Genomic DNA, 27,295 nt, shown 5'->3' on the forward strand with positions numbered 1-27,295 from the left:
GGAAAAAAATAGCATTATGCCTGATCCTGATCTATCGGATTATTTTTTATTGGGATACGGAACTAAACAACGCACCTGCAAAGATATTATCAAAATGGCGCTAGCCGGTGTGACAGTAACGGTGGAACCAGTGTTGGAACACCAAATACAAGAAGTGAAGCTTGATGGACAGGAAGTATACGTACCGTACGGATATTTAAAGTTCACTTTAGCCATTGCACACAGAGTTCATATTCAAATGGGATCACAGAGCACATTGTACCGTAAACAAACACGTTGCTTGCCATCGCTTGTTGTCACAAGTGACCGTTTAAGCTTGATACCACAGGGGATATTTTCATTGTTGTAATTAGTGTTTCATTTGCTCTGTGGATTTGCATTTAGATGAAAGAAAGGTTAGAACTACAACTGATGTTTTGTAAGAATGTTGCAGCACTTCCTTTACACAAGCGAATTCGTACCCCTTGTAATTTCGGAAACCTAAAAATAAGAAACTTCGCAACTCTATTTGATATTTCTTGATATTCGTTTATAAGACAATATAATAGTTGGATTATAGGTTCCCAAACAATTTATACTCCTGTACAATATTATCGTTGGATTACTGGATAGCGGTCAGTTACTGCCATTTTTTTCATGTTATTTAAAAAAATCTGGGTGTAAAGTTGACTCTACCAATAACTTTGATTTTTGTGAAACTATGACCATGATGACATGATGAGGAAGAAACACTTACTTTTGTCTGTGGAAAAAGTTTTAGTACATTTCTGTTACCATCATGCAATCATTGGATTCGCATTTATGAAGTCAACCATTCATTATCAATAACATTCACAACAACATACACATGTATACATCAATTTTTATATCATCACTTTATATACCTTCACCTGGTGTTATTGTTAAATATGCATCTTCAGTCTCCAAATCAACTGCAACTTGGATCAAGGAGCCCTGTAATAATTATCAATTTAAGCCATGTTTTCTTAAACATGTTAAAGATTAGCTTTGGTCAACAGAAAAGTCTCATATGTTGTTCTTGTTCAAAGAAAATATTGCCTCTACACATTCACATTATAGCTTATAAAATATGTTTAATATATATTGTGTAATTCATTGCTTTTTGCTTTGGGGTACAAAATTACTCTCGATTTGGGGTACGAATTCTTTTGGGATATGAATTTACATACACCGATTGTAAGATATCTTTCTTTGTTAGGTCCACTTGAAGTTTGTTGACATGGTAAAGTACATTGTTCAATATCAGACATTGCTACTATAAACATGCTTATTGTGAGGACAATCTGTTGTAGGTAACACGTCATTAGGACAACAACCAGTTTGTGAAACAAAATTTCCCAAATTTCACGTCATATGGTATAATGAAATTTTGGTAAATTTTTAAATTGAATTCTAATCATGCTAAAGGTAGGCCCATTCTTAATTTTCCATTACTACACTTCGAAAAATCATGACATTGGAATGCTAGTTGAATCATGTTGAATATTTGTTACCACTGGTTAGTGGTTACAAAGACTATCAGAAAATCGTGAACTTGATCTTATTTCTTTTTCTCCACAGTCCGTTGTCTATGTCAGAGAACCTCTCAAAACTAGCACATAAGATTGATTTCTACAAAGATGAGAGTGAGGGAAAGGGCAAGCCAACATCAGAAGGAGAGAAAGATGGAGATGAGGAGAAAGTCCTGGCCCCATTTCAACCATCTCTGTGGCCCTGGGATTCAGTCCGAAATAAACTCAAGTAATTATTATTATTGTTGTTTGATCCATGGTATGTTGTGACTATCTCCGTTCATCTTCCCGTAGCAAGAGAGTTAACTGACTATAAAAGTCCAGTTTCCACCCTTGCCGAACTAGGCTGGTATTATGGAGTTACATTTTCATGTGATTTTGGCTGGACTAACGAGTATATGCATAGTTCAATCAAAATCATGGAATGAAATCGAAATCCGGTTCATAAACTGCCGTGCAGATTGCAGGATTTGTAAAGCATGTGCACCGCCAACTCGTTGCCAACAGAAATTTTCTAAGTCTTTTCATGTTTTTGATGAAGGTGCTCATGTGATTTGATGCACTTCGCGGGGGCACGGGTGGCCCAGTCGTCTAAGGCGCCACGATTCGCTGTGCAGAGTTGCGTCCCTTAGGCACGCCAGAAACCTATGATTGTGGGTTCGAATCCTGGTTCGCCCCAATTATGTTTCTAGGTTTGTCAGCACCATACCCGTGCTCGCGGGTTTCACCGAAGTGGAAAACGTCTGAGACCTGCATCACTTCGGGCTTTCCTCCCACATTAAGCTGACACGCCGTGATATGACTGGAATACTGTTAAAAGCGGCGTTAAACCCCAACTCACTCACTCACAACCCAATGATGCACTTTGCGATGAAAGACCCGTTTTATCACAATATAAATCTTGATTATCAATAAGATCGTCTTGACTGGGCGCCGCCATGTTGTTTGAAAAAAATTTAAGTGATACGAGTGGTGGAATCCGATTAGTCCATAGGAGAGGCTTAGAAGGGACATAACTCATACTCGTAACTCGTAACCGTTGTCTGATGAATAGAAAGAAGGCGAGCAGAAGGTCGGTGATTACCAAAAGACGTTTAAGCATGTTAAGGATCATGTTAAATACTGTAAATCATTAAATTAATGCGTCTCCAAAAGAATGCGACCGCTGGCCCCTAGCCAAAAATGCGACTCAATATGAATGCGACAACCCCCTCCTCTCAAGCATCAGTGGATTTATATCTAAACAAAATGTCCTCTGTCAGGTTTACAGGAGAATCCTCACCTTAATCCAACCTTACATTAATCCAATCACACACCAAATAGCACCTCTTATTAGCGCTGAGTAGAGTACTTCAGGTAAAACAGTATGTGCGCGCTGGCTCGTGTCGGCCTTTGATGCAGTCGCACAGAGCAAAGACACCGTGTTGGGTGGCGTCTGTCTGGACTTGCAGGTGGGATCAGTGATGACATGAGTGAGCAGAATGCTTGTCTTGACCCCAGCAGTGACAATTCACAGGATGTAATTAGTGTTTGAATGACATTGTTTATATACTTGTAACAAGTGCTGCTCAATAAACAGTGATGTGGAATACATAGTTGTTTGTTTTCAGCGTATGTCTAAGTTGGTATTTCTGCTATCCAAAATGTCTTATTGTTGATATAAATGCGATGTTTAATATTGCGAGCAAAGACCACTCACATTTTTCGCATTTAATTCACGCTCGCATTAATATCAAGATTTACAGTATAAGTAAGTCTGATTCCTGTTTCCTGATGATGAGGAAGTCCTCTTGTTGTCCTGACAGATCCTCCCTGACAGAGATCAGTGTGTTGTTAGATGTGCTCAACTTGGCCAAGGAGAAGCGGTACATGGTAGCTGAAAATGTCTCACAAGAATCGCCAGATCAGAAGGCTTCTTTACAACTTCTGTCCAAGAAGAAGGTGAAATATGTTACTCCATATGTACATTAATTACCACGTCTAATTAGATGTTTTTATCAATGATGATTAGCATTAGCATGGGATAAGTGTTAGATAAACAAGAGATGATTAAAATAACAAAATTAGTTTTTCTGGATATTAATTCATCAATATCAGATATTTTTGTCCTCTGAAAATAGGAATATCTTTGTATGTTGCTATGTTCATAAATTGTTAATGTTTCTGCTGTATCGACACAAATTTATGAATGTCAATACTAACTTAATAGTTCACTGCCACAGAAAAGCTTACATTTGTTAAGAATACCATGGCTGAAATGGAAGGCAGAAAGTTCAAATTTGAACATTCAATGGATCAGACTAGTTCACATTTAGCATGTTTAGTATTAAGCTGATTAATTGTTGGTCTAGACATTTTTGTCTGTACATACATGTATGTAGTAACTAATTTTGTCATTAATTTATATATATGTATGTTTGATACTTTTCCAGTCAATGACACCCCTATCTGAAAATGTAATTGAAATATGCTCTTAGGGCGTAGTGATGAGCAAATTAAACATAGTAGCTAAGTTTTCACTTTGAAGGGTCTGTTTCCATCATATTCGTCAAGTTGTATCTGTTTGACAAATAACTCGGCTTCTACAGAGTCTGATAGAAGCCTCTGCGTGTCTTATGAGAGGTGCCGACCGACTGAAGAAATCTCAGATTGAGGCATCTAACAGAACCCAGAATGACTTCCACATTGAGCTGCTCAAATTGCGACAGAACTGGAGGCTTAAACGTGTGGGGAACACCATTTTTGGAGACCTGAGTTATAAATCTGGTGAGTCAAGTAACCATGGAAACTAATTTGTATTTGACACTCTATGTGTAGTTAGTGTCTAAAATTAAGCATGAAAGTCAAGGGCTTTTAACAAAATGAATGATTACTCTTGTCCCGACCCCTTCAGCCTCGGCCCACCTCAGGAGTCGGGTACTCGGGTCATGGTTGTTGCATATTGACCTCGTTTTACTAGAGTGAGAGAGTGAGTATGGTTTTACGCCTCTTTTAGCAATATTCCAGCAATATCACGGCGGGGGACACCAGAAATGGGCTTCACACATTGAACCCATGTCGGGAATCGAACCGGGTCTTCGGCGTGACGAGCGAACGCTTTAACCACTAGGCTACCCGACCGCCCCTCGCAGTTTACTAGAGGTATAACAGATATACTCTAGTGGTTTGCCCATCTTTAATTCACCCGGTGTTCTGCTCCAGCTGGTTCCAGGTTCATGCAGGCAGGGACGTTTGAGGTTGTGAAAAGTTCCGAGTCGACTTTAGAGCCGGAAGCTGGGGGTCCGAAGAGCTGCCTTGAGGTGCACATCCCCAGTGAGCTGGAGGGCGTGGCCTACATCCAGGTCGAGGTCAAGAGCGTCCCAGGTGAGCCGGCATTTAATTTGGTCATCAGTGTCCCTTATTAAATGACATTGAATCACAGGATTGTTTATTTGTTGTTTAACGCCGCACTCAGCAATATTCCAGCTATATGACGGCGGCCTGTAAATATTCAAGTCTGGACCAGACAGTCCAGTTATTGACATCATAAGCATTGATTTACACAATTCATGAATTGGGATCGATGACCTGCATCGACCAATGCACCGAGCCTGATCACCCGATCCCGTCAGTCGCCTCTTACGACAAGCATAGTCGCCTTTTACGGCAAACATAGGTTGCAGAAGACCCATTCTAACCCGGATCTTCACAAGTTGAAAGTCAAGTGAGCTTAAGTCTTGGTCGGTCTCTTGTCCATTGTAAACATATCCTCCACAGAAACCAATGATCCAAAGAAGCTGAAATGCACTTACTGCATGAATGATGACACACTAATTTGCTCAAGAAGTTCAAATCCGATTTTCAATATGGCCGCCATGGCAGCCATTTTGAAAGGGTTATTGTCATGATATTTATGGCTGTTACTGTCTTTTGTGTTCAATTGTGATGAAATTTGGTACATGTGTAGTTAGTAGTGGGGCTGAACATATATGTTCCAGGAATTTTTTGCTGTATTTTATGTTTGACGTTGATTTGACCTTTGCACTTGGACTGAAAGTTGAAACTGCACTTGTCCAGAAACAAAGTCTGCTTGTCCATTTCATTGACCAATAGTCGTGTTTTTGTCACAAACTTGGTCTTTTACTGCCTCTGATTTTCTGTTTTGACATTCATGAATCAGTTTTCTCATCTCCAGGGCTTTCCCACATGAATAGTAAATCCATCCATTGCTAGGCTGTAGTCGAACGAAAACCATGTTCTTAGCAACCACTGCAATCTGAGCTGACTTCTTGCAAAATTGGCAACATGGTACTAGGGCTGGGACGAGTGCAGATTTACTACCCAGGTACCCCAGCCCGACATGGTGCTTTGATCAACTCATCAGCGAGCGTGATCCTGATTGTGGCATTCATTTCCCACATCCCTGCTTGAGGTGGAGGAACAACGAGTGTACAAGACCGCGAAGCACAAACATTGCGCAGTGACTGAAATATAGTGGAAACTGAGGCTAAATCCCAACTCACTCTCGGTCCTTGTTTCAGACATGATGGATCTGACATCGGCAACACTGAAGATGCCAGCCGGCCTGGGCTCCGTCCCGTCCGACGCCTACTGGCAGCAGAAACTAGAAGTAGCACAGAACGTTCTGTTTTGTAAAGAACTATTTGCTCAGGTATTACATGTTGCTCTATTTTGTCTCCAAGAATTTCAGTGATTTTGCTGTTATGTGCCAATATTTCAACATTAAGAAGATTCAAATTTCAGTTACTCATCAAGCATGATATGCTTAAAAACATGTAGTACAGTCAAGTCCCGTTAATCCAACATTGTTGGTTGCATATGATTATGTCGAATTAATGAGTATGTCGGATAAACGAAATTAGGTAGTACAAACGTTCGTGATAGAAAATTGGACAACTACAGGATAGATAACGATACAAACACATAGGAAAATGAAAAATGAAACATTCATAGTGTTGTGTTACATTCAGTGGAATATGTTTTCTAATCATGCAATCACTAAAGTTTAACACAAAACTACTGTTACGGACTGTCTGACTGATTCAAAATTGACTGATTTTTAAAGCATAGTCTGGAATGGAAATTGATTAATGATTAAATTGGTTGCCATCATTTGTGTCGGATAAAGCGGATTGTCAGATTAACGAGTGTTGGATTAACGAGACTTGACTGTAGTTGTGTATGAGAATTACACCTTGTATGAGAGAATTTATACTTCCATTTTCAGTTAGCCAGAGAGGCTGTCCAGGTGAAGGGCACATCCCCACATATGGTCATCAGCAACCAGATAATAACCAACGTGAGTACCAGTGTCCAAAATAGCTGCCAGCCCGCCTGCCTGTGGCTCGTAACTTTTCTGTCGGGCTGCATAAAATCTTTTTCATCCTTCCCGACTGTCTGGCAGATAATTTCAAGACTACTTATGTATCCAGTTTCATTATGACTCCTCGTGGATTCTCCATTAATTGTTAGCATTATTTCAACTGAATCAAGATGCGATTTGTCTCCTTTTTATCGTGACTTTTCAATATTTATGACGTTTCAACGCGAGCAGGTATTTTTGAAGATGGGCAGGCAACATTTATGGGTTACATGCCCTAGTGGCTTGTTGGGTTTTAAAATTATTTCAAACACTGGTGAGTACTAAGTAGATTTTCCTCGTAGTTTTTGGCAGTACAAAGTGTGCAAGTCAGGGAAGAATACAACCCCAGTATTCAGTGAAATATTTAAAAAAAATCTTTTTTTAATTTATCATGGTGAAATTAATGTTTTGCACTTATTTCGATGAGAATGTTAAAAAAACCCTTAACTTTTATACACCTGGAAAAAAGTTGAGCACCGCTTCACCTTACTTTCATGTTACCATGTGTCTTTGTGAAGTATTTACGTGTCACTGGTCTCGGTTTGATGTCATATTAAATGTCTAAGATACTCCAATACTTGAAAAGTTGATACAAAGAAACCGCCTCCGTGGTCTAGTGGTAGAGCGTCCGCCCGGAGAGCGGACAGTCTGGGGTTCGATCCCCGGCCGCGTCATATCAAGGACATGTCATGTGAACACTGTTTACTAGGTCCCATGTGTAAAACTGTGATTAATTGATTTGATTCATTTGAAAAGTCCCACTTTTTTTGCCATGCAAATGATATAGTGCTGACTGGTTGTTTCAGGTGTTCCCGGGTATTCAGCTATGCATCGTGCTCTGTCATTATACAGGAAAAGAAAAGAAGGTAAATATCTTTAATGTGTGGGTGTGGTATTCTGAGATATCTTACATGCTATAGGATTACATTAACACTATACCATACAGCCACATGAAGGGTGTTTCTCTATGTAACCCATGATATTCTGAGATATCTTACATGCTATAGGTTTACACGGGTTCGATTCCTGACATGGGTACAATGTGTGAAGCCCATTTCTGGTGTCCCCTGCCGTGATATTGCTGCAATATTGCTAAAAGCGGCGTAAAACCATACTCACTCACTCACTATAGGTTTACATTAACACTATACCATACAGCCAAATGAAGGGTGTTTCTCTATGTAACCCATGATATTCTGAGATATCTTACATGCTATAGGTTTACACGGGTTCGATTCCTGACATGGGTACAATGTGTGAAGCCCATTTCTGGTGTCCCCTGCCGTGATATTGCTGGAATATTGCTAAAAGCGGCGTAAAACCATACTCACTCACTCACTATAGGTTTACATTAACACTATACCATACAGCCAAATGAAGGATGTTTCTCTATGTTACCCATGATATTAATGAATGGGGATGTGAAAGTCACAATGACTGCAGAGTATGAACGTTGCTGGATGACTACAGGATGTCCAGGACGGTTCCACATGTACCGATATCCGATACAATATCTCTCAGCATGATGATCTGACATCTCATCCATTGGAGGTCAAACCATCCAAACCCTGAATGACCGTGGACCGCCAAGTTACGGATGTGTGGGTATTTTGGCCAATCAGATGTCAGCTTTCTGATATTATTTGGATTTTGGATTTCTTTACACAGAGCACAAACATTCCTTCTTTTGTGCCCCTTTTTGGGTGTAGTGCTTGGAAAAGCATGGCCTTTAATATTTACATTTGGAGCTGGTCATCTAAGCTCTTTTTCAAGAGCAGAAAAATTAAAGAACTTAGAAGCCTTGACACTGATTGGGTGATCTCCTATGGAGGGATTGTCAGTTCCTTATGTGAGGTTTCGTATCAGAGTAAAACATCCGATTTGGATTGGTGGAGTAATAAGCAAAGAAGTCGTGACATTTATTACACCCCAAGCTTGTACAACTGTGGACCAGGGAGTAAAGTACACCTTAAGCTTGTACAACTGTGGACCAGGGAGTTAAGTACACCTGTAGCTTGTACAACTGTGGGTCAGGGAGTTAAGTACACCTGTAGCTTGTACAGCTGTGGACAGTGTGGACCAGGGAGTTAAGTACACCTGTAGCTTGTACAACTGTGGGCAGTGTGGACCAGGGAGTTAAGTACACCTGTAGCTTGTACAGCTGTGGACCAGGGAGTTAAGTACACCTGTAGCTTGTACAACTGTGGGCAGTGTGGACCAGGGAGTTAAGTACACCTGTAGCTTGTACAACTGTGGGCCAGGGAGTTAAGTACACCTGTAGCTTGTACAGCTGTGGACCAGGGAGTTAAGTACACCTGTAGCTTGTACAACTGTGGGCAGTGTGGACCAGGGAGTTAAGTACACCTGTAGCTTGTACAACTGTGGGTCAGGGAGTTAAGTACACTGTAGCTTGTACAACTGTGGACCAGGGAGTTAAGTACACCTGTAGCTTGTACAACTGTGGGTCAGGGAGTTAAGTACACTGTAGCTTGTACAACTGTGGACCAGGGAGTTAAGTACACCTGTAGCTTGTACAACTGTGGACCAGGGAGTTAAGTACACCTGTAGCTTGTACAACTGTGGGCAGTGTGGACCAGGGAGTTAAGTACACCTGTAGCTTGTACAACTGTGGGCCAGGGAGTTAAGTACACCTGTAGCTTGTACAGCTGTGGACCAGGGAGTTAAGTACACCTGTAGCTTGTACAGCTGTGGACCAGGGAGTTAAGTACACCTGTAGCTTGTACAACTGTGGGCAGTGTGGACCAGGGAGTTAAGTACACCTGTAGCTTGTACAACTGTGGGCCAGGGAGTTAAGTACACCTGTAGCTTGTACAGCTGTGGACCAGGGAGTTAAGTACACCTGTAGCTTGTACAACTGTGGGCCAGGGAGTTAAGTACACCTGTAGCTTGTACAACTGTGGGTCAGGGAGTTAAGTACACTGTAGCTTGTACAGCTGTGGGCCAGGGAGTTAAGTACACCTGTAGCTTGTACAGCTGTGGACCAGGGAGTTAAGTACACCTGTAGCTTGTACAACTGTGGACCAGGGAGTTAAGTACACCTGTAGCTTGTACAACTGTGGACAGTGTGGACCAGGGAGTTAAGTACACCTGTAGCTTGTACAACTGTGGGCCAGGGAGTTAAGTACACCTGTAGCTTGTACAGCTGTGGACCAGGGAGTTAAGTACACCTGTAGCTTGTACAACTGTGGGCCAGGGAGTTAAGTACACCTGTAGCTTGTACAACTGTGGACCAGGGAGTTAAGTACACCTGTAGCTTGTACAACTGTGGACCAGGGAGTTAAGTACACCTGTAGCTTGTACAACTGTGGACCAGGGAGTTAAGTACACCTGTAGCTTGTACAACTGTGGACCAGGGAGTTAAGTACACCTGTAGCTTGTACAACTGTGGACCAGGGATTTAAGTACACCTGTAGCTTGTACAACTGTGGACCAGGGAGTTAAGTACACCTGTAGCTTGTACAGCTGTGGACCAGGGAGTTAAGTACACCTGTAGCTTGTACAACTGTGGACCAGGGAGTTAAATACACCTGTAGCTTGTACAGCTGTGGGCAGTGTGGACCAGGGAGTTAAGGTCCTTTCTGTGGTGTTGTGTAGATGCCTCTGTCACCCCAGAAGCTGGAACACAACCATGTCCTGGAGCACTCGCTGCACCAACTCCTGAGAGAGGTCCACTACCGCAACGTCAACCTCGACCCACCACACCCCATGTATGCCACGCTGGGCATGACGAAGCGACGACGGATGGCCGGACCCCAGGGCGTCACACGGGGAGAACTCATACAGATGGCTGCACGATATGGTCGATCAAGGTGGGATGATGAGCGTGTAAAAGCTTGGATGGAATCGCATTATGATTCAATATGGATATTATTTTATTGAGATTTTTAAATCCTACAAAAGTAGATCACAATGTAGTATTAATGATATATCTGTCTCTAAAATATTTATTGTCACACTAGCAAGCCGTGATTCAGAGCATGTCAGATTGAAAGCCCGGGTTTGATTCCCCACATGGGCACAATGTGCTAGGCCCATTTGTTGTGGACCCAGGGGCGGTCGGGTAGCCTAGTGGTTAAATTGTTCACTCGTCACAAAGACCCGGGTTCGATCCCCGACATGGATACAATATGTGAAGCCCATTTCTGGTGTCCCCCGCTGTGATATTGCTGGAATATTGCTAAAAGCGGCGTAAAACCATACTCACTCACTGTTGTGGACATCACTGTGATATTGCTGGAATATTGCTGGAATATTGCTGTTCAAGTCTAGTTTAAGATGATTTTAAAATGTCTTAGGACATAAATACTTTTGAATTTTGTGTTTTGTTCCTGTGTGGAAAAGAGGCCTTGTTAGAATTGTCTGATAAAACAATGCCATGTACGTCATCTAAGTCCAGATGTTTGTATAACTTGTTAGGATTAAGACTGGTTAGGGAATTGTTATGCAGTTGACTGGGTACTGTGTTGTGGTACAGGAGATATGTTAGGATTAAGACTGGTTAGGGAATTGTTATGCAGTTGACTGGGTACTGTGTTGTGGTACAGGAGATATGTTAGGATTAAGACTGGTTAGGGAATTGTTATGCAGTTGACTGGGTACTGTGTTGTGGTACAGGAGATATGTTAGGATTAAGACTGCTTAGGGAATTGTTATGCAGTTGACTGGGTACTGTGTTGTGATACAGGAGATATGTTAGGATTAAGACTGGTTAGGGAATTGTTATGCAGTTGACTGGGTACTGTGTTGTGTAACAGGAGATATGTTAGGATTTAGACTGCTTAGGGAAATTGTTATGCAGTTGACTGGACACTGTGTTGTGGTACAGGAGATATGTTAGGATTAAGGGTAAACAGTGTGGTGTCATTGTCACAACTGGAGTAAGGACTCCACCATTAAACAGAATTCTTGATCTTGGTAGACTAGACCCTGTGAATATCCGGGTAAGAATTGATCTTCAGCTGCCCATACTTGTTGTAAGTGGCGACTTACTTGATCGGGTGGTCAGACACGCTAACTTGGTTGATGCATGTCATCGTATCCCAATTGTGTAAATCAATGCTTATGATGTCAGTCACTGGATTGTCTGGTCCAGGCTCGATAATTTTCAGACCGCCGTCATATAGCTGGAATATTGCTGCGTGCGACTTTAAACAAACAAAACAAAAGCTAGGTCTGAGAAACAGTGGAGGACAAAACCCATCCAAAACAGGGTGTTGACATCTTGATGTGCTTCTGTTGCAGTGACACCCTGTTGGAGCAGATCATCAAGCAGACCAAACATGCTGTACTGCGAGTCAGGTGAGAAAGAAATTAGGATCTAGAATGCCAATCAAGCCGTTTAAGTCAGGTGAGGATGAATGTTACACTTTTCAGTGCTTTACATTTTGTAGAAGCATTTTGTTTGCTTGTATTAACAACGGGGATGTTTAGGATCAATATTTTTTTATGATACTGGGATCTTATAAAGGAATTTTGAATTTTGATTTTGTGGTTTGTTTTTTCAGAACAATGCATTTGATAGATGAACTTGCTGTGTCTATTCAAGACCCCCAGATCACAGCTCACTGGAACTGCCTGAACAACAGTCTGCAGTCCAGCGTCCGCATCAACATCACGTCGTATGGCTATGAGAGTGTCAGGTAGGTCGAACAGTGTCGGGATAGGACAAACAGTGTGTGGGGTAGGTCGGACTGTAGGGGGATAGGACGAACAGTGTCAAGCGTAGGTCAGACAGTGTTTGGGGTAGGTCGGACTGTAGGGGGATAGGACGAACAGTGTCAAGCGTGGGTCAGACAGTGTTTGGGGTAGGTCGGACTGTAGGGGGATAGGACGAACAGTGTCAAGCGTGGTCAGACAGTGTTTGGGGTAGGTCGGACTGTAGGGGGATAGGACGAACAGTGTCAAGCGTAGGTCAGACAGTGTTTGGGGTAGGTCGGACTGTAGGGGGATAGGACGAACAGTGTCAAGCGTAGGTCAGACAGTGTTTGGGGTAGGTCGGACTGTAGGGGGATAGGACAAACAGTGTCAAGCGTGGGTCAGACAGTGTTTGGGGTAGGTCGGACTGTAGGGGATAGGACGAACAGTGTCAAGCGTGGGTCAGACAGTGTTTGGGGTAGGTCGGACTGTAGGGGGATAGGACGAACAGTGTCAAGCGTGGTCAGACAGTGTTTGGGGTAGGTCGGACTGTAGGGGGATAGGACGAACAGTGTCAAGCGTAGGTCAGACAGTGTTTGGGGTAGGTAGGACTGTATGGGGATAGGACGAACAGTGTCAAGCGTGGGTCAGACAGTGTTTGGGGTAGGTCAGACTGTAGGGGGATAGGACGAACAGTTTCAGGCGTGGGTCAGACAGTGTTTGGGGTAGGTCGGAGTAGGGGGATAGGACGAACAGTGTCAAGCGTAGGTCAGACAGTGTTTGGGGTAGGTCGGACTGTAGGGGGATAGGAAGAACAGTGTCAAGCGTGGGTCAGACAGTGTTTGGGGTAGGTCGGACTGTAGGGGGATAGGACGAACAGTGTCAAGCGTAGGTCAGACAGTGTTTGGGGTAGGTAGGACTGTAGGGGGATAGGACGAACAGTGTCAAGCGTAGGTCAGACAGTGTTGGGGGTAGGTCGGACTGTAGGGGGATAGGACGAACAGTGTCAAGCATGGGTCAGACAGTGTTTGGGGTAGGTCGGACTGTAGGGGGATAGGACGAACAGTTTCAGGCGTGGGTCAGACAGTGTTTGGGGTAGGTCGGAGTAGGGGGATAGGACAAACAGTGTCAAGCGTGGGTCAGACAGTGTTGGGGGTAGGTCGGACTGTAGGGGGATAGGACAAACAGTTTCAGGCGTGGGTCAGACAGTGTTTGGGGTAGGTCGGAGTAGGGGGATAGGACAAACAGTGTCAAGCGTGGGTCAGACAGTGTTGGGGGTAGGTCGGACTGTAGGGGGATAGGACGAACAGTGTCAAGCGTAGGTCAGACAGTGTTTGGGGTAGGTAGGACTGTAGGGGGATAGGACGAACAGTGTCAAGCGTAGGTCAGACAGTGTTTGGGGTAGGTCGGACTGTAGGGGGATAGGACGAACAGTTTCAGGCGTGGGTCAGACAGTGTTTGGGGTAGGTCGGAGTAGGGGGATAGGACAAACAGTGTCAAGCGTGGGTCAGACAGTGTTGGGGGTAGGTCGGACTGTAGGGGGATAGGACAAACAGTTTCAGGCGTGGGTCAGACAGTGTTTGGGGTAGGTCGGAGTAGGGGGATAGGACAAACAGTGTCAAGCGTGGGTCAGACAGTGTTGGGGGTAGGTCGGACTGTAGGGGGATAGGACGAACAGTGTCAAGCGTAGGTCAGACAGTGTTTGGGGTAGGTCGGACTGTAGGGGGATAGGACGAACAGTGTCAAGCGTGGGTCAGACAGTGTTTGGGGTAGGTTGGAGTAGGGGGATATGACAAACAGTGTCAAGCGTGGGTCAGACAGTGTTTGGGGTAGGTCGGAGTAGGGGGATAGGACAAACAGTGTCAAGCGTGGGTCAGACAGTGTTTGGGGTAGGTCGGACTGTAGGGGGATAGGACAAACAGTGTCAAGCGTAGGTCAGACAGTGTTTGGGGTAGGTAGGACTGTAGGGGGATAGGACGAACAGTGTCAAGCGTGGGTCAGACAGTGCTGGGGTAGGTCGGAGAGTGTCAAGTGTAGGTCAGACAGTGTTTGGGGTAGGTTGGAGAGTGTCAAGAATAGGTCAGACAGTGTTTGGGGTAGGTCGGAGAGTGTCTGGGGGAAGTTCAAATCCTTGTTTGAGTTTGCTGATGATGTGATGATGTTTGTAGGACACACCTTAGCCTGGTGATCGGAGTGGACTCCATCCAGGTGATACTGAAAGATGGGCGGACATGTACGCTGTCATTCGAAGACAAGGAGCTGAAGGACCTCATCCACTGGCAGGTAAACAAACCACTTGACGTTGTGTTCTGTGTCATAACTGTGTTCAAGGAATCCAATTTTAGAGCTAGTTGGATTATCTTAAAGGTCTTCCTTACACAAGGCTAATTGTTTTCACAGGTAATCACAAAATAATCTGTAAAATGGTGTTACAATTATCTTCCTGTCTTGCAAGTGCAGCTTATGTACTGGTCCCATGATTTGCAAGTGCAGCTGATGTACTGGTCCCATGATTTGCAAGTGCAGCTTATGTACTGGTCCCATGATTTGCAAGTGCAGCTTATGTACTAGTCCCATGATTTGCAAGTGCAGCTTATGTACTGGTCCCATGATTTGCAAGTGCAGCTTATGTACTGGTCCCATGATTTGCAAGTGCAGCTTATGTACTGGTCCCATGATTTGCAAGTGCAGCCTCTCTACTGGTCAGGGCAGCATATGTACTGGTCCCATGATTTGCAAGTGCAGCTTGTGTACTGGTCCCATGATTTGCAAGTGCAGCATATGTACTGGTCCCATGATTTGCAAGTGCAGCCTCTCTACTGGTCCGGGCAGCATAGGGGACCCAGTTGTCAAAGATGACGATGGTGTGAGAGCTCTTGATCTCCCCAGGTTCAGATGATAGTATTGGTCTCAAATTAAGGAGGGTCTGGGATCTTTAAGGTTTTCTCGAATTTGAATCTACGGACCCCCTTAAACCTTAAATGTTAAAACTACAGTACTGAGGAGGAACCCTTGAATTGTCTCCTTTATTTGGGGTTTTAGCCCCAGATTGGCTCTGAGTATGAACCCTGCTGCTGTGATAAATGTAGAACAACTGCAACATTTCGGGCACATTAAGCTGACAATCTCTTTAAAATAAGATCTTAGTTCTCACTACCGCTAAACAAAGATCTGAGGACACCCCATCACGTGTCACTTCAGACCAATCTTTCACGAACTTTGACCGACCAGTGGAATGACTGACAAGTAGTCGACATAAGCAAATCACAAGGTAGCTTTCTCGTGCCTTATGGCACTAGTTTTAAACTGATGACTACACTTCGAAACATATTTTGACAAATTCTCAATTAAAATTTGAAAAATGAACAAAAGAACATTCTGGAAAGGCTAACAGATGGCCTAGATTGTATGGATTCAGTCATAATGCCTGTAACTGTTGCATGATAACTGTTCAAGGTTGCAAGATTAGAAAACACTTTCATGATCTGGTAATCTACCCTCTGATTGGTCGGTGGGTACAATGTGTGAAGCCCATTTCTGGTGTCCCCCGCCGTGATATTGCTGGAATATTGCTAAAAGCGGCGTAAAACCATACTCACTCACTCACTCACTCTGATTGGTCGGACAAAAGTTGGTTCATAATGGGATGTCCTCAGATCTTTGTTTAGCAGTAGCGAGAACTGAGATCTGATTTTAGTGAGATTGATTAAGCTGAGACGCTGTGCTATGAATTAAATACTGTTCACCTTTTAACTGATGCTTCTGCCGGCAGGTGTCGCAGTTCCATGTCCTGGTGGTGCAGCAACTGGTCAAGTTCCAGGGCTGGCTGCTCCTGTCTCTCAGTGGCGGCATCGGCTCCGGAGACATGGAGACATTCGGCACCGCAGCCTCCATCATGTTTGCCTCTCCCAAGGGAGACAGGTGGGTAACTTTCACAACCATGTTACAATCGCTTGCGAGTATTTTTGTTATTCTGCTTGGTACTTAAAACAGATTACTACTTTTGTAATCTACTGTGTGAATAGCGGAGTGACCCTGGATGAGAGTCGGGACCAGAGTTTGTCCCATGTCATCCATGTTTGTGGGAGCAACTGACCGAGTTGGGGATCAGATGGTCACAAAACATGACATTAAATAGTTCTTGTTGAAACTTGCTCTATAGATGAATCTAGCTGTGAACTGGTGCCTTTTGATGATTTCGATTTTTTTTAAAAAATATTTCTTCATCCCAACAAGTTGGACTTATACTGAAAATGTGGGTAGTGCTCGTTTCTGGAGCAGAACTCCGAAACCGTTGAATGTTTCTAGAAGAAAGTTGCTATACAGATCAGTCTAGTGGTGCCTTTTGATGAATTGGGATTTTGAAAAATACTAAACACCATCATTGTTTTCTTCATTGAACTGAAGGTATCCCATGGCAATGCAACAAAAGTATTCAAACGTCATTTCCAACTTGCACCACACTGTCGTCTTCTGATGACTCTTGTTTTTCAGGATACTGATTTGAAATAGAGCTGGTTCGATTTGCTTTTTTATGACTTAGGTTGGTTTTGGTGTCATAAAATACATATAAATTCCACATTTATGGTGCATCAGTAACTGTTTCATAAATCTTACACTGATTTCAAATCATAATCAGGTTTATGACCCTTCATATTTATTTATGGCAATCTAAGTTGATATAGCTCTCATCAATTCCTTTCCACTGTGAAGCTCCGGGTTAGAATTGGTCTTCAGCAACCTATACTTGTCATAAAGCCAACTAATGGGATCGGGTGGTCATACAGGTTGACTTGGTTGTTGCATGTCATCGTACCCCAATTGCGTAGATCAATGCTGGATTGTCTGTTCCAGGCTTGATTATTTACAGGCCGCCATCACATAGCTGGGATATTGCTGAGTGTGGCATTAAACAACAAGACCAAAACAAAACACTATGAACTCCTTATCCTTCCTCTTGCAGAGTCCTTGCCTTGAAGAGTGGCCCATCAAGTGGACTGACCCTGTCCATGAAGAACCTTGACCCCTGCGAGTACAACAAGTCCTCTCCAGTCACTGACCCCAAGTGGTTCAACCTCGGCGGGCAGTTTAAAGCTATCAATCTGGACAGACTAGAAGGGAGGAACTTTGCAAGCAAGATGGACATGTTAATGGCCAAACTGACCTCGGGATGAACTCTTGTATTGTCAAACTGGTAAAAGCTTATGAACTGGGTACTGCTAAACAGTACACTTTTGAGAGATGGAAATAATGGACTTAATACCATTTAAATAGTGTCCTACAATCTTCATCCAATGTGAAAGTGTAGAGGATTCAGACCTGACAGGATGATGATGGAGATTCAGAAGAGGAAGAAACAAGAAGTCGGAAGTTGCTGAAAGATTTGTAACCTTGGAGAGATTTCATTGTCAAGGTCAAGGTCACATGCAATGTTTCTGCTGTGATGTGCATGGGTCAAGGTCAAAGCCCATCTATGTGGTTAGATACATCAAATGTGTGACCAAACTCTCCTGGCATTGTCGCACCAAGGTGAAGGTCGTTATGTGACCATTTTTCAAATGGCTGGATATGCTGTCATGACTCTTGACATGGTCATGGTTAATGTGAACCACCAGTGTTAGGAACATCCCAAGGACGTGACTGTGATGTGAAACATCTCACTTTGTATGGTTTTCTGACAGTTTCGTCAAAGATTGACGTGACAATGGACATTTGTTTCATGACTGTCACCAGAAGAATCATTCATGTGTTGATCAATGTCATTTCGTGCATTGTGACATTTCATAAACTTTGTATATTTTGTACCCATTGAACACGTTGAATCATTAAGTGAGTATGCACAAAGTACTCGTGTAATGGTGTATCATTTCATTGGCATGGTCTCTGAAAGTCAGTGAAACTGAATAAACGAAAATCAAAACAATGTTTTTCTTGTGCTGTATTTACTCAATGCAACAGGTTGGTGGGGTAGCCTAGTGGTTAAAGTGTTCACTCGTCATGCTGGGTTCGTTTCCCCACGTTGGCACAATATGGGAAGTCCATTTCTGGTGTCCCCCGCCGTGATATTGCTGGAATATTGCTAAAAGCGGCGTAAAACAATACTCACTCACTCACTTCTCAATGCAGCACACAAGTCAGATTGTTGTTGGTTGTTGGTTTGTTGTTTAACGCCGCATTCAGCAATATTCCAGCTATATGACGGCGGCTCAATAGACGGAGGTGTAAAACCTAACGAAGAAGGCATAAAACCACATATATCCCTTGTGATTCTGCTACAACGAATTTATTTATCGACATGTTTCAATCTGCCATTGTAACAGAATTGAACAAATTGAAAATTGATAGATAGCTGTTCGATTTAGCTGAGGTTAACTTGTGCTGTATCATGTGACTGTAATCGAAGCGTTTTGCTTCGTAGTGGATGCAAGAAATTTATTCTTCTGCTCAGAAATCCATGTGTGTTTTTGTGGTGGGGTATGAAGGATTTATTCTCCTGCTCAGAAACTTATTTGCCTCTCCAGCGGGATACATAGCATTTTATCAAGATCACATGAACCAATCAGATCTCACATGGAGGGAAGATAAAACTGCCTATGGACTGATATTGAAAAGGTTTTAGTTTTATCGATGCCTGAAATAGGTTTGTTCACTACCGCACAATCTCAAAACCCTTGTCAGTTTTCTAAGGTGCTTATTACGACGAATATGGTACCATAAGTTGACATTTTAGTGTTTGTGATAAACAAAGTTTGAAAGAACATGAAGCAAGCGCTTCACAAAGGATCTCGATCTGCACTGATCCCATACTTTGAGGTAAACTATTTATAGCTCAAGCAACAGGACAGCTTTTTGAATATGCTGAAACCTGTATGAGTGAGTGAGTGAGTTTGATTTTACACCACTTTTAGCGATATTCCAGTAATATCACGGGGAGGGATACCAGAAATGGGCTTCACACATTGTACCCATGTTGGCAATCGAACCTGGGTCTTCGGCGTAACAAGCAAACGCTTCAACCACTAGGCTACTCGACCGCCCGAAACCTGTATGATCCGTAGCAGTGTGATGTTACAGACAGGAGTGTGTCTTCCGGGTCTTAAAACTCTGTTACAACACGTTCAACATGAGGGTGGGCATTAACCTGCTGGAACATGACATGGCGTGAGTGGACCATTAGAGGGAGGAGGGTGGGGCACATGGGTCAGGGTTTGTTTTTTTTGTAAAAGAGAGCTGGGATTCTACTTTTATGTTACGTTTCAACTTTCAACCCATGGAAAGAATAGTAACATTTTCTCACTGTTCTCTGAAACACAAATGTACAGATGTGGGTGATTTTAAAACAACAGCAGTATGATAAAGCATTTTAATATACTCACCACCAAAAGAAAGGCGAACCATAGAAACATTACACTGTGTACCACTTATTGACCAAATTAATAATCAGTCAAGCGTTACCACAGTGTGTGTTTTTTCTTCCCGAGGCAAGGGAGTTAACTGACTTTAAAAGTCCAGTTTCCACCCTTGCCGAACTAGGCTGGAATTCCTGGGCTAGATCGTAGCGCCACCAGTGGCTGTTACGAGTTATGACCCTTCTAAGCCTCTCATATGGACCAATCAGATTCCACCTCTCGTATCACTTGCATTTCCTTCAAACACAATGGAGGTGCCCAGTCAAGACGATCTGATCGATAATCAAGATCTATATTGTGATAAAACGGGTTTTACATCGCGAAGTGCATTTAAATCATGTGAGCACCCTGATTAAGAACATGAAAATATTTGGAAAATATCTGTTGACAATGAGTTGGTGGTGCAAATGATTAGCAAATCCTGCAATCGACCGAAATCTGCATGACACTTTACGAACCGCATTTCGATTTCATTGCGTGATTGTGATTGGACTATGCATTAGTCCAGCCAAAACGAAACTCCATAATACCAGCCTTTTTCGGCAAGGGTGGAAACTGGACTTTTATAGTCAGTTAACTCCTTTTTTTCGGGAAGATGGTTTATTCTTATCACCATACGCTGCATGTGATTTCCAAACTTCACGCACTAATCCTTAACGAGACAAGTGGTGCGTCTTGAGTCAAGGATCTGTGATGTGTGATGCGTTCATGAGCGTCAGTTCACACAACATACCAGTATGTTCGTTTGTGCATCAAATGAACCTAATATCTCTTGAATATTAGTAATTCTCCATTTATTAACCAAAACATGAGGTAACACCAACCTACTACTACCGACACTGGTAGAACAGAGACTGGTAAAGAGTGATGTTCACAGGAGAGACCGCCTCCCTGGTCTAGTGGTAGAGCGTCCGCCCGGAGAGCGGAAGGTCCGGGGTTCGATCCCCGACCGCGTCATACCATAAAAGTTAAAAGATGGTACTTGTTACCCTGTCTGACGCTCGGCATTAAGGGGCTAAAACAAGGACTGGTCGGCTCGGAGTCAGTATACTGTGTCTGAGTGGGGTATTCATGTTAAACTGCGGCATGGTATATCTAAGCGAGCTAGCACTATAAATCGGCATCAGTCCGGACTAGTACAAGCAATCACTCACACACACATTTACATGCACGTCGCTATATAAGTGCAATATTCTTGGACGCGACGTTAAACCCCCACCCCCACCCCACCCACAGAGGAGAAAGCAGATTCCAGGTTTTCATTCAAATTGTTGCGTTCTAGTTGTCAAACCATGGCGTCTGGAGCGAAGTCAAGGCGGCATCACTAGCCAAGTCTGGTGATTTGGAAGGAAACATCAACGGGCAGGTCGCCCTTATAACTCTGAAGCTCTGGTTTTTAGATCTCTGTCATAAAATGAGTAGGTGTTATACTGTTTTCAGATGTCTTTATTCGACATCACAAATTCTGGAACACAGAACAGGAAACATAACATAATGCAACACATGATTGTATAATGTAAATGTACATAAGCCTCTAATAATATCAGTTAGCACATCCAAGGTAGAATAGGTCTCCAGCAACAACCCTTGCTTGCCGTAAGAGGCGACTCGCGGGATCGGGTGGTCAGGCTCGCTGACTTGGTTGATCCAGACTCGATTATTTACAGACCGCTGTCATATAGCTGGAATACTGCTGAGTGCGGCGTTAAACAACAAACAAACAAATATACAAGCGTTACGTCACACACGGTTTATGACTCCGATACGAGACCTCAGCACGTGAAGAGGGGTAACACATCTGCTTTTAATGCGATTTTTTAATGTGTGACCTGCATTTCGAATCTCATGTTCCATAAATGTCGGACCCGTGAAGAGATCCGGGGTAGAATAGGTCTTCAGCAACCCATGCTTGCTGTAAAAGGCGACTATGCTTGTCGTAAGAGGCAACTAACTATCGGGCGGTCAGGCTCGCTGACTTGGTTGATGCATTTCATCGATCCCAATTGCGTGGATCGATGCTCATGATATTAATCACTGGATTGTCTGGTCCAGACTCGATTATTTACAGACCGCTGCCATATAGCTAGAAAATTGCTGAGTGCGGCGTGAAACAACCAACCAACCACAATTGTCGTATGTGTTTAAAGTGAGAGAGTGTGTTGAGATGCTGCTGTGTGACCAGTATTTTAATCATTTCACAGCCTATCAGTTCGTGCTAATACTTAAATTTCTGTTGATTTCATTATATTAATCCTTTTTATGATTTTGTACAGAAAGCGAGTGGATGTGAGTGTGTGTGAGTGTGTATGTCAATGTCCAATTTAAAAAAAATAGCTCCATAATATCTATACCTCTAATGTCAAACTAACCATCAACGTGCATAACACAACCACCTCCCCACCCACCCTGACACCCGCACCCCAATCCTTTCGAAAACCAAATGTAGAAGGCTGTAGCAGTACAATTAACTTAAATGTGATATTTTGGACCCCTCCCTTTTAAAAAAGATGGATCCTCCCTTGCATTACAATAACTTCCAACACTCATTTAATAACTTCGCTTGTGTTTTCTAACATTGTCTTTGTATCTTTTTTTATTTGGACAGGGCACTGTCCTGGGTGTCTGGTCTTATTTGTAACAGGGACTCAGAAATATATCAATTACCATAAAAAAAGAGAATCATAATCAGAGCGAATACGGGACTCCAACCCACGCTCATCGGATGCTGGCATGACCAAGGGTCGCAACTCTGCACAGCCAATCTGTATAGACATGTGAACTGGTTAAACGGTACTCTTCAGTCACGATGCAGGACTTTGAAAATAGATCAGTCTATAAAGCCATACCGATCGTAGCACCTTAGCTGATGAATACTTTTCAGTTATACAAACATTTATTTGAACATGGGTATGTTTTAATTTGTCCATGAGTACAACTGGTGCATGCATGTGTTACTTTTCCGCTTTGCACATGAGCAGGCGTTGCGTGGAATTGGCGCCATACAATATACATAGTTTCACTATTGGTACGCTCATCAAAAGGGGCGATTTATGTGTGAGTTTCAATAGAAAACTGAGTAACTATTTATTCCAACTAAATACAAAATGTGTTTTCGTGAAATGTAATAATTTATATGATATATTTAGTTAAATAGCTTCCCGAAACAATTTGCATATTGAAACTTTTGTTCAAAATTAAAATTAAAAAATTGACCACAGAAGTGCAGCAACGAGATTTTGTCCGTTTTGTCCCTCAAATGATTGTACAATGTTTTAATTATTTAATGCGTGTTGGAAGCTATTTTAATTATTTAAAAAAAAAGCTGTTTGATATGCATATTTTGAATGCGTTTGAATCTCTCCAAACCAAATCTTTTACAATTTATTGTATCAGCCGAATTTAGTCCATTGTATTGTGTACGTTTTTAATTTTTCGTTAAAAAAATTTGGAGATTTGCATCTGTATATATTTTTACATGCTATAGAGGCTACTCAACATAAAAACCAATGTTTCCAATTTTTGGGGTCCATAGTTTGCGAATAAATGACGCTCAAACTTGACCACTTGATGCCAGGGTAAATGACAGCAATAATGACTAGTTGTAGGTAAATATTAGGAAAATGAGTTATCTCCCCTTGTGACATTGACCTTTCAAGTCAACATGGCTGAGACAACTCTGACAAGAAGAGTTTTTCCATCATCAAGGAAGGCTTATCATCAACCAAGACCCGCTGAAATTCATCTAAATAGGTAAGTGAATATTTATAGAATATTATGACGCGTGCTATCTATGTTGGTTCATTGATAATTATTGAGAAATTGAATGGCAATGATTTCTTCATAATAACATGACTGACAACATAGGCTTGATCTGTTTCATTAAAAGTATATTGCAACCATTTGCTACATGTTAAACTTAACTAGAAATGCTTCCTAGCGTATATTCAGTTTCAGGAAATTTCAATTTTAGTGTAAACTATCCTATTTAGCTCAAGTTATGCTACATAAAAGTTATATGCTCTCTGATACCTTGGGGCCCGTTTAGGGATTCAGTATAATTATTTTTGTTAAATATTGCAATTATTCTTGTTTCTTAATTGTTTCATAGATAATTTATATACTTTTACGTAGCATGCCAATCTTTTAAACGTACATGTAATAATTTTATTTGCTTGCATTAAAAACAATTTTCAATACATCCTTAAAAGGGCCCCACTGCAATGGTCTGTGCATGTCACATATTGTTGTGTCCAGACAACTAATTACTTTTGCTTGCAGACCTCAGATGATAAGTTAAATATTTTGGTAATTTCACTTGCAAAATAAAACCCATAAGATATTGTAGTATACATGAAACATTTTTAGTAATGTTTTCCTAACAACTATGAATAATAGCAAATTCTAGTATGAAGACTTGAAATGAATTTTTTTACTAAAGAGCACAAACACTTTTTAAAAATATTTCTGGACATATATTTTTAATAAAGGATGTTTGATTATAAAAACAAACAAAAAATACTATTTCTATTTTCTTCTATTTTCACTTTATGATCAGTATTGTTTGTTTCAGGAAAATTTCAACCTAAATGATGATATCATTACCACAGCTTGGGCAAGTGAGTCAGAAGATATCAACATCAGTCACTACAGATTGGAATCTTTGTATTCTGTGCCAAAAGAATGCCCATCATGGATCATCCATACTAGTATCGCAACCAAGATTGTATTCTTACGACCGCTTACTCAATGTTTTGTTTGAACGAGCGAATGTCCATGATGGTGAATATACTGGTATATGGCGAAGACTTGAAGGCTGTGACAGAGAGACTCTATCATCTCACAGTGCTGCCTGGCATCGGACTTGCTACTGCAATGCTACCAACAGCGATCAAATACAGCGAGCACGAGACAGGACACAGAAAGGAACACTTGATGATTCCACACCTTCAAAAAAGAGAGGCCGTAAAAGGAAAGGAACAGATCTCCATGAGGAAACATCCGCACCATTTACACGGTCGTCTACAATGCCATTGGTCAAGGACTTGTGCTTCTTTTGCCAGGAAGAGGACAGACAGCCACTTTTTAATGTCAGGACCTTAAATGCTGGGGAAGATTTAAGATATGCCGTTGAGATTTCAAACAATCCTGCCTTAAAGACCAAACTTTATTCATCAATCTCTCCAAGTGATGCCCATTCCATTGATGTAAGATACCACAAAAACTGCTGGACTACAAATGTATTTCATGTTTTGCGCCAGGAAGCCCACAAAGAAAACAAGCGATCTGAATCTGGACATCAAAGTGCCTGTTTAACCGAACTTATTAATCTGGTATGTAGACAGACAGACAACAAGGCCTATCTGTCAATGGGAGATATTGAAGTTACATATATCAACATGCTGGGAGGTATAGACTGCTTGTCTGACCATGTACCTACTTATTCCAGGCAGTGGCTGAAAGATAGGATACTTACAGAATTACCATCCGTCAGATCTGTTCTGCAAAAAGACCGAAGAAAACCGGATGTTCTCTACTCCCCTGAAGCCTGCGAGAAAGAGATGGTGCATGCTGCAATTGAAAACGACCAGGGCATGGACAACATGAAGGTTATATACAAGTCAGCACAGCTTGTACAAAAGAGTATAGAAGCCTTTGACAGAGATGACAAAATCAACAATCCCCTATCTGTTACAAGTAACATTAATGACGTCCAAATCGAGCTGTACACTCTGGTACGCTGGATGATGGTGGGAACTGTTGAAAACCTTCAGAATGAAGCAAAAGCCAGCGTTGTTGACAGAACAGTACTGACTGTATGTCAGAACATTATGTACGGTTTCAAGTCAAGAAGACAAGTTAAATATACACAGAAAAGAGAATGTGAAACATTCAGATCTCACAATGGAAGAGAAAATCCTCAAATAATAGGATTAGGCCTTACAGTCCACCATGACACAAGAAACAAGATGATCATGGATCTACTCAGTGCACACAACTATTGCATTCCATACAGACGTTCTCTAATGTTGGAAACAGCTCTGGCCAATGCAGTTGTGAAGAACACCAGACAGTTCCAAGGGTTATATGTTCCACCATTTCTGAGGAAAGGTTCCTTTGTCTTTTTTGCTGTTGACAACACAGACTTTGATGAGGACACTCATGATGGCAAAGGCACCACACATGGGACTATTACTGCTGTATATCAGAGCACTGGAGCAACTGGACAGCAGATATCACCACCCCTTGAGATCACTGAAGCAAACAGTCTCTCTGTGGCTCCCTACCATACCAAGATGCTTTACTGTGAAAAACCAAATCCAAGAAACCATCCACATTCAAAAGACAAAGAATTTATAACCAACAAAGCAGGTATTGGAAAGTCCTATCACTTAACACACTTTGGCTGGGTTGTTGCTTCGATGATAGCCAGAACAGATGATGAGAAAGAAGCTAGCATGATTCCTGGATGGGCTGGCTACATGTCTTTGTTGTCAGAGAGACAATCAACAACTAGAGTTGGTGCCCTATCACTCCTTCCAGAAGTAGCACATGAATGGTCTACACTGCTAACTGTCATATTGCAAGCTAAGAAGTTGAAAGAACTAGCAGTTGGAAATGAACATCCTACAGTCATCACATTTGACATGGCCCTTTATGAGAAGGTAATCAAACTCCTAGATGCTAAGCCTGAACTGAAAGAAAACATTGTGCCACGACTGAGAGAACTGCATGTTGTCATGGCTGCGCTGAGAGCTTTAGGCACGTCCATAGAAAACTCTGGCATTGATGATGCATGGATGGAAGCTGATGTCTTTGGCCCCACAACAACAAGACAGGTTCTTACATGTACGCATTACAAACGTTGTCTGCGGGCTCATATGTATACCTACATGGCACTCTATGAATTAGCATTGCAAGAGTTCTTCAAGGAATATCCTCAACTTCAAGAAGTTTGTGTGGAAACAGCAGCTGAAATCGAAAGAGCATGCAGGAAGACTGATAAATCATCAAAGGCTGAAATTGTCAAAGATGAACATTCTAATCTGATTGGTCAAATTCAGAATGAAGAAGTCATGGAATCATTTCTGAAATGGGAGACTGAGAAATCAAAGAATGCTATGTTCAAATCACTGATGAATTATCTACATCGAGTTGAGACAATTCTGTTCTTCATAGCAGCTTCTCGCAATGCAGATCTGAAGCTTCATCTTGAGGCTGGAGAAGAACTGAGCGGATTATTCTTTGCTATGGACCGACTCGAGTACAAACGACTGTGGCCCCGATATATTGCTGACATGCATGCCCTGAAGATCGACTTCCCCGAGACTTGGAAGGAG

At 42.2% G+C, this 27,295-nt stretch overlaps 1 protein-coding gene across 2 annotated transcripts; it reads left to right on the forward strand.

The window, feature by feature from the left end:
• Window positions 1-63: 63 nt before the first annotated feature.
• On the forward strand, window positions 64-18,469 carry LOC124132402 (mediator of RNA polymerase II transcription subunit 17-like). Of its 2 annotated transcripts, none has more exons than XM_048403282.1 (14): window positions 64-186; window positions 1,582-1,761; window positions 3,338-3,473; window positions 4,121-4,298; window positions 4,734-4,895; window positions 6,053-6,183; window positions 6,760-6,831; window positions 7,701-7,760; window positions 10,510-10,724; window positions 12,157-12,213; window positions 12,420-12,554; window positions 14,718-14,832; window positions 16,322-16,470; window positions 17,513-18,469. In XM_048403282.1, exons 1-14 carry the CDS (start codon window positions 95-97, stop codon window positions 17,721-17,723), a joined length of 1,893 nt encoding a protein of 630 aa, XP_048259239.1. In that variant the 5' UTR covers window positions 64-94; the 3' UTR covers window positions 17,724-18,469. The 2 variants fall into 2 exon arrangements, with proteins under 2 accessions (XP_048259239.1, XP_048259240.1); XM_048403283.1 differs by having other exon boundaries at window positions 10,528-10,724.
• Window positions 18,470-27,295: the final 8,826 nt, after the last annotated feature.

This window comes from Haliotis rufescens, unplaced genomic scaffold, assembly GCF_023055435.1.
Source record: "Haliotis rufescens isolate VD_foot unplaced genomic scaffold, xgHalRufe1.0.p SCAF_3, whole genome shotgun sequence".
In the NCBI taxonomy this organism is placed as follows: domain Eukaryota; kingdom Metazoa; phylum Mollusca; class Gastropoda; order Lepetellida; family Haliotidae; genus Haliotis; species Haliotis rufescens.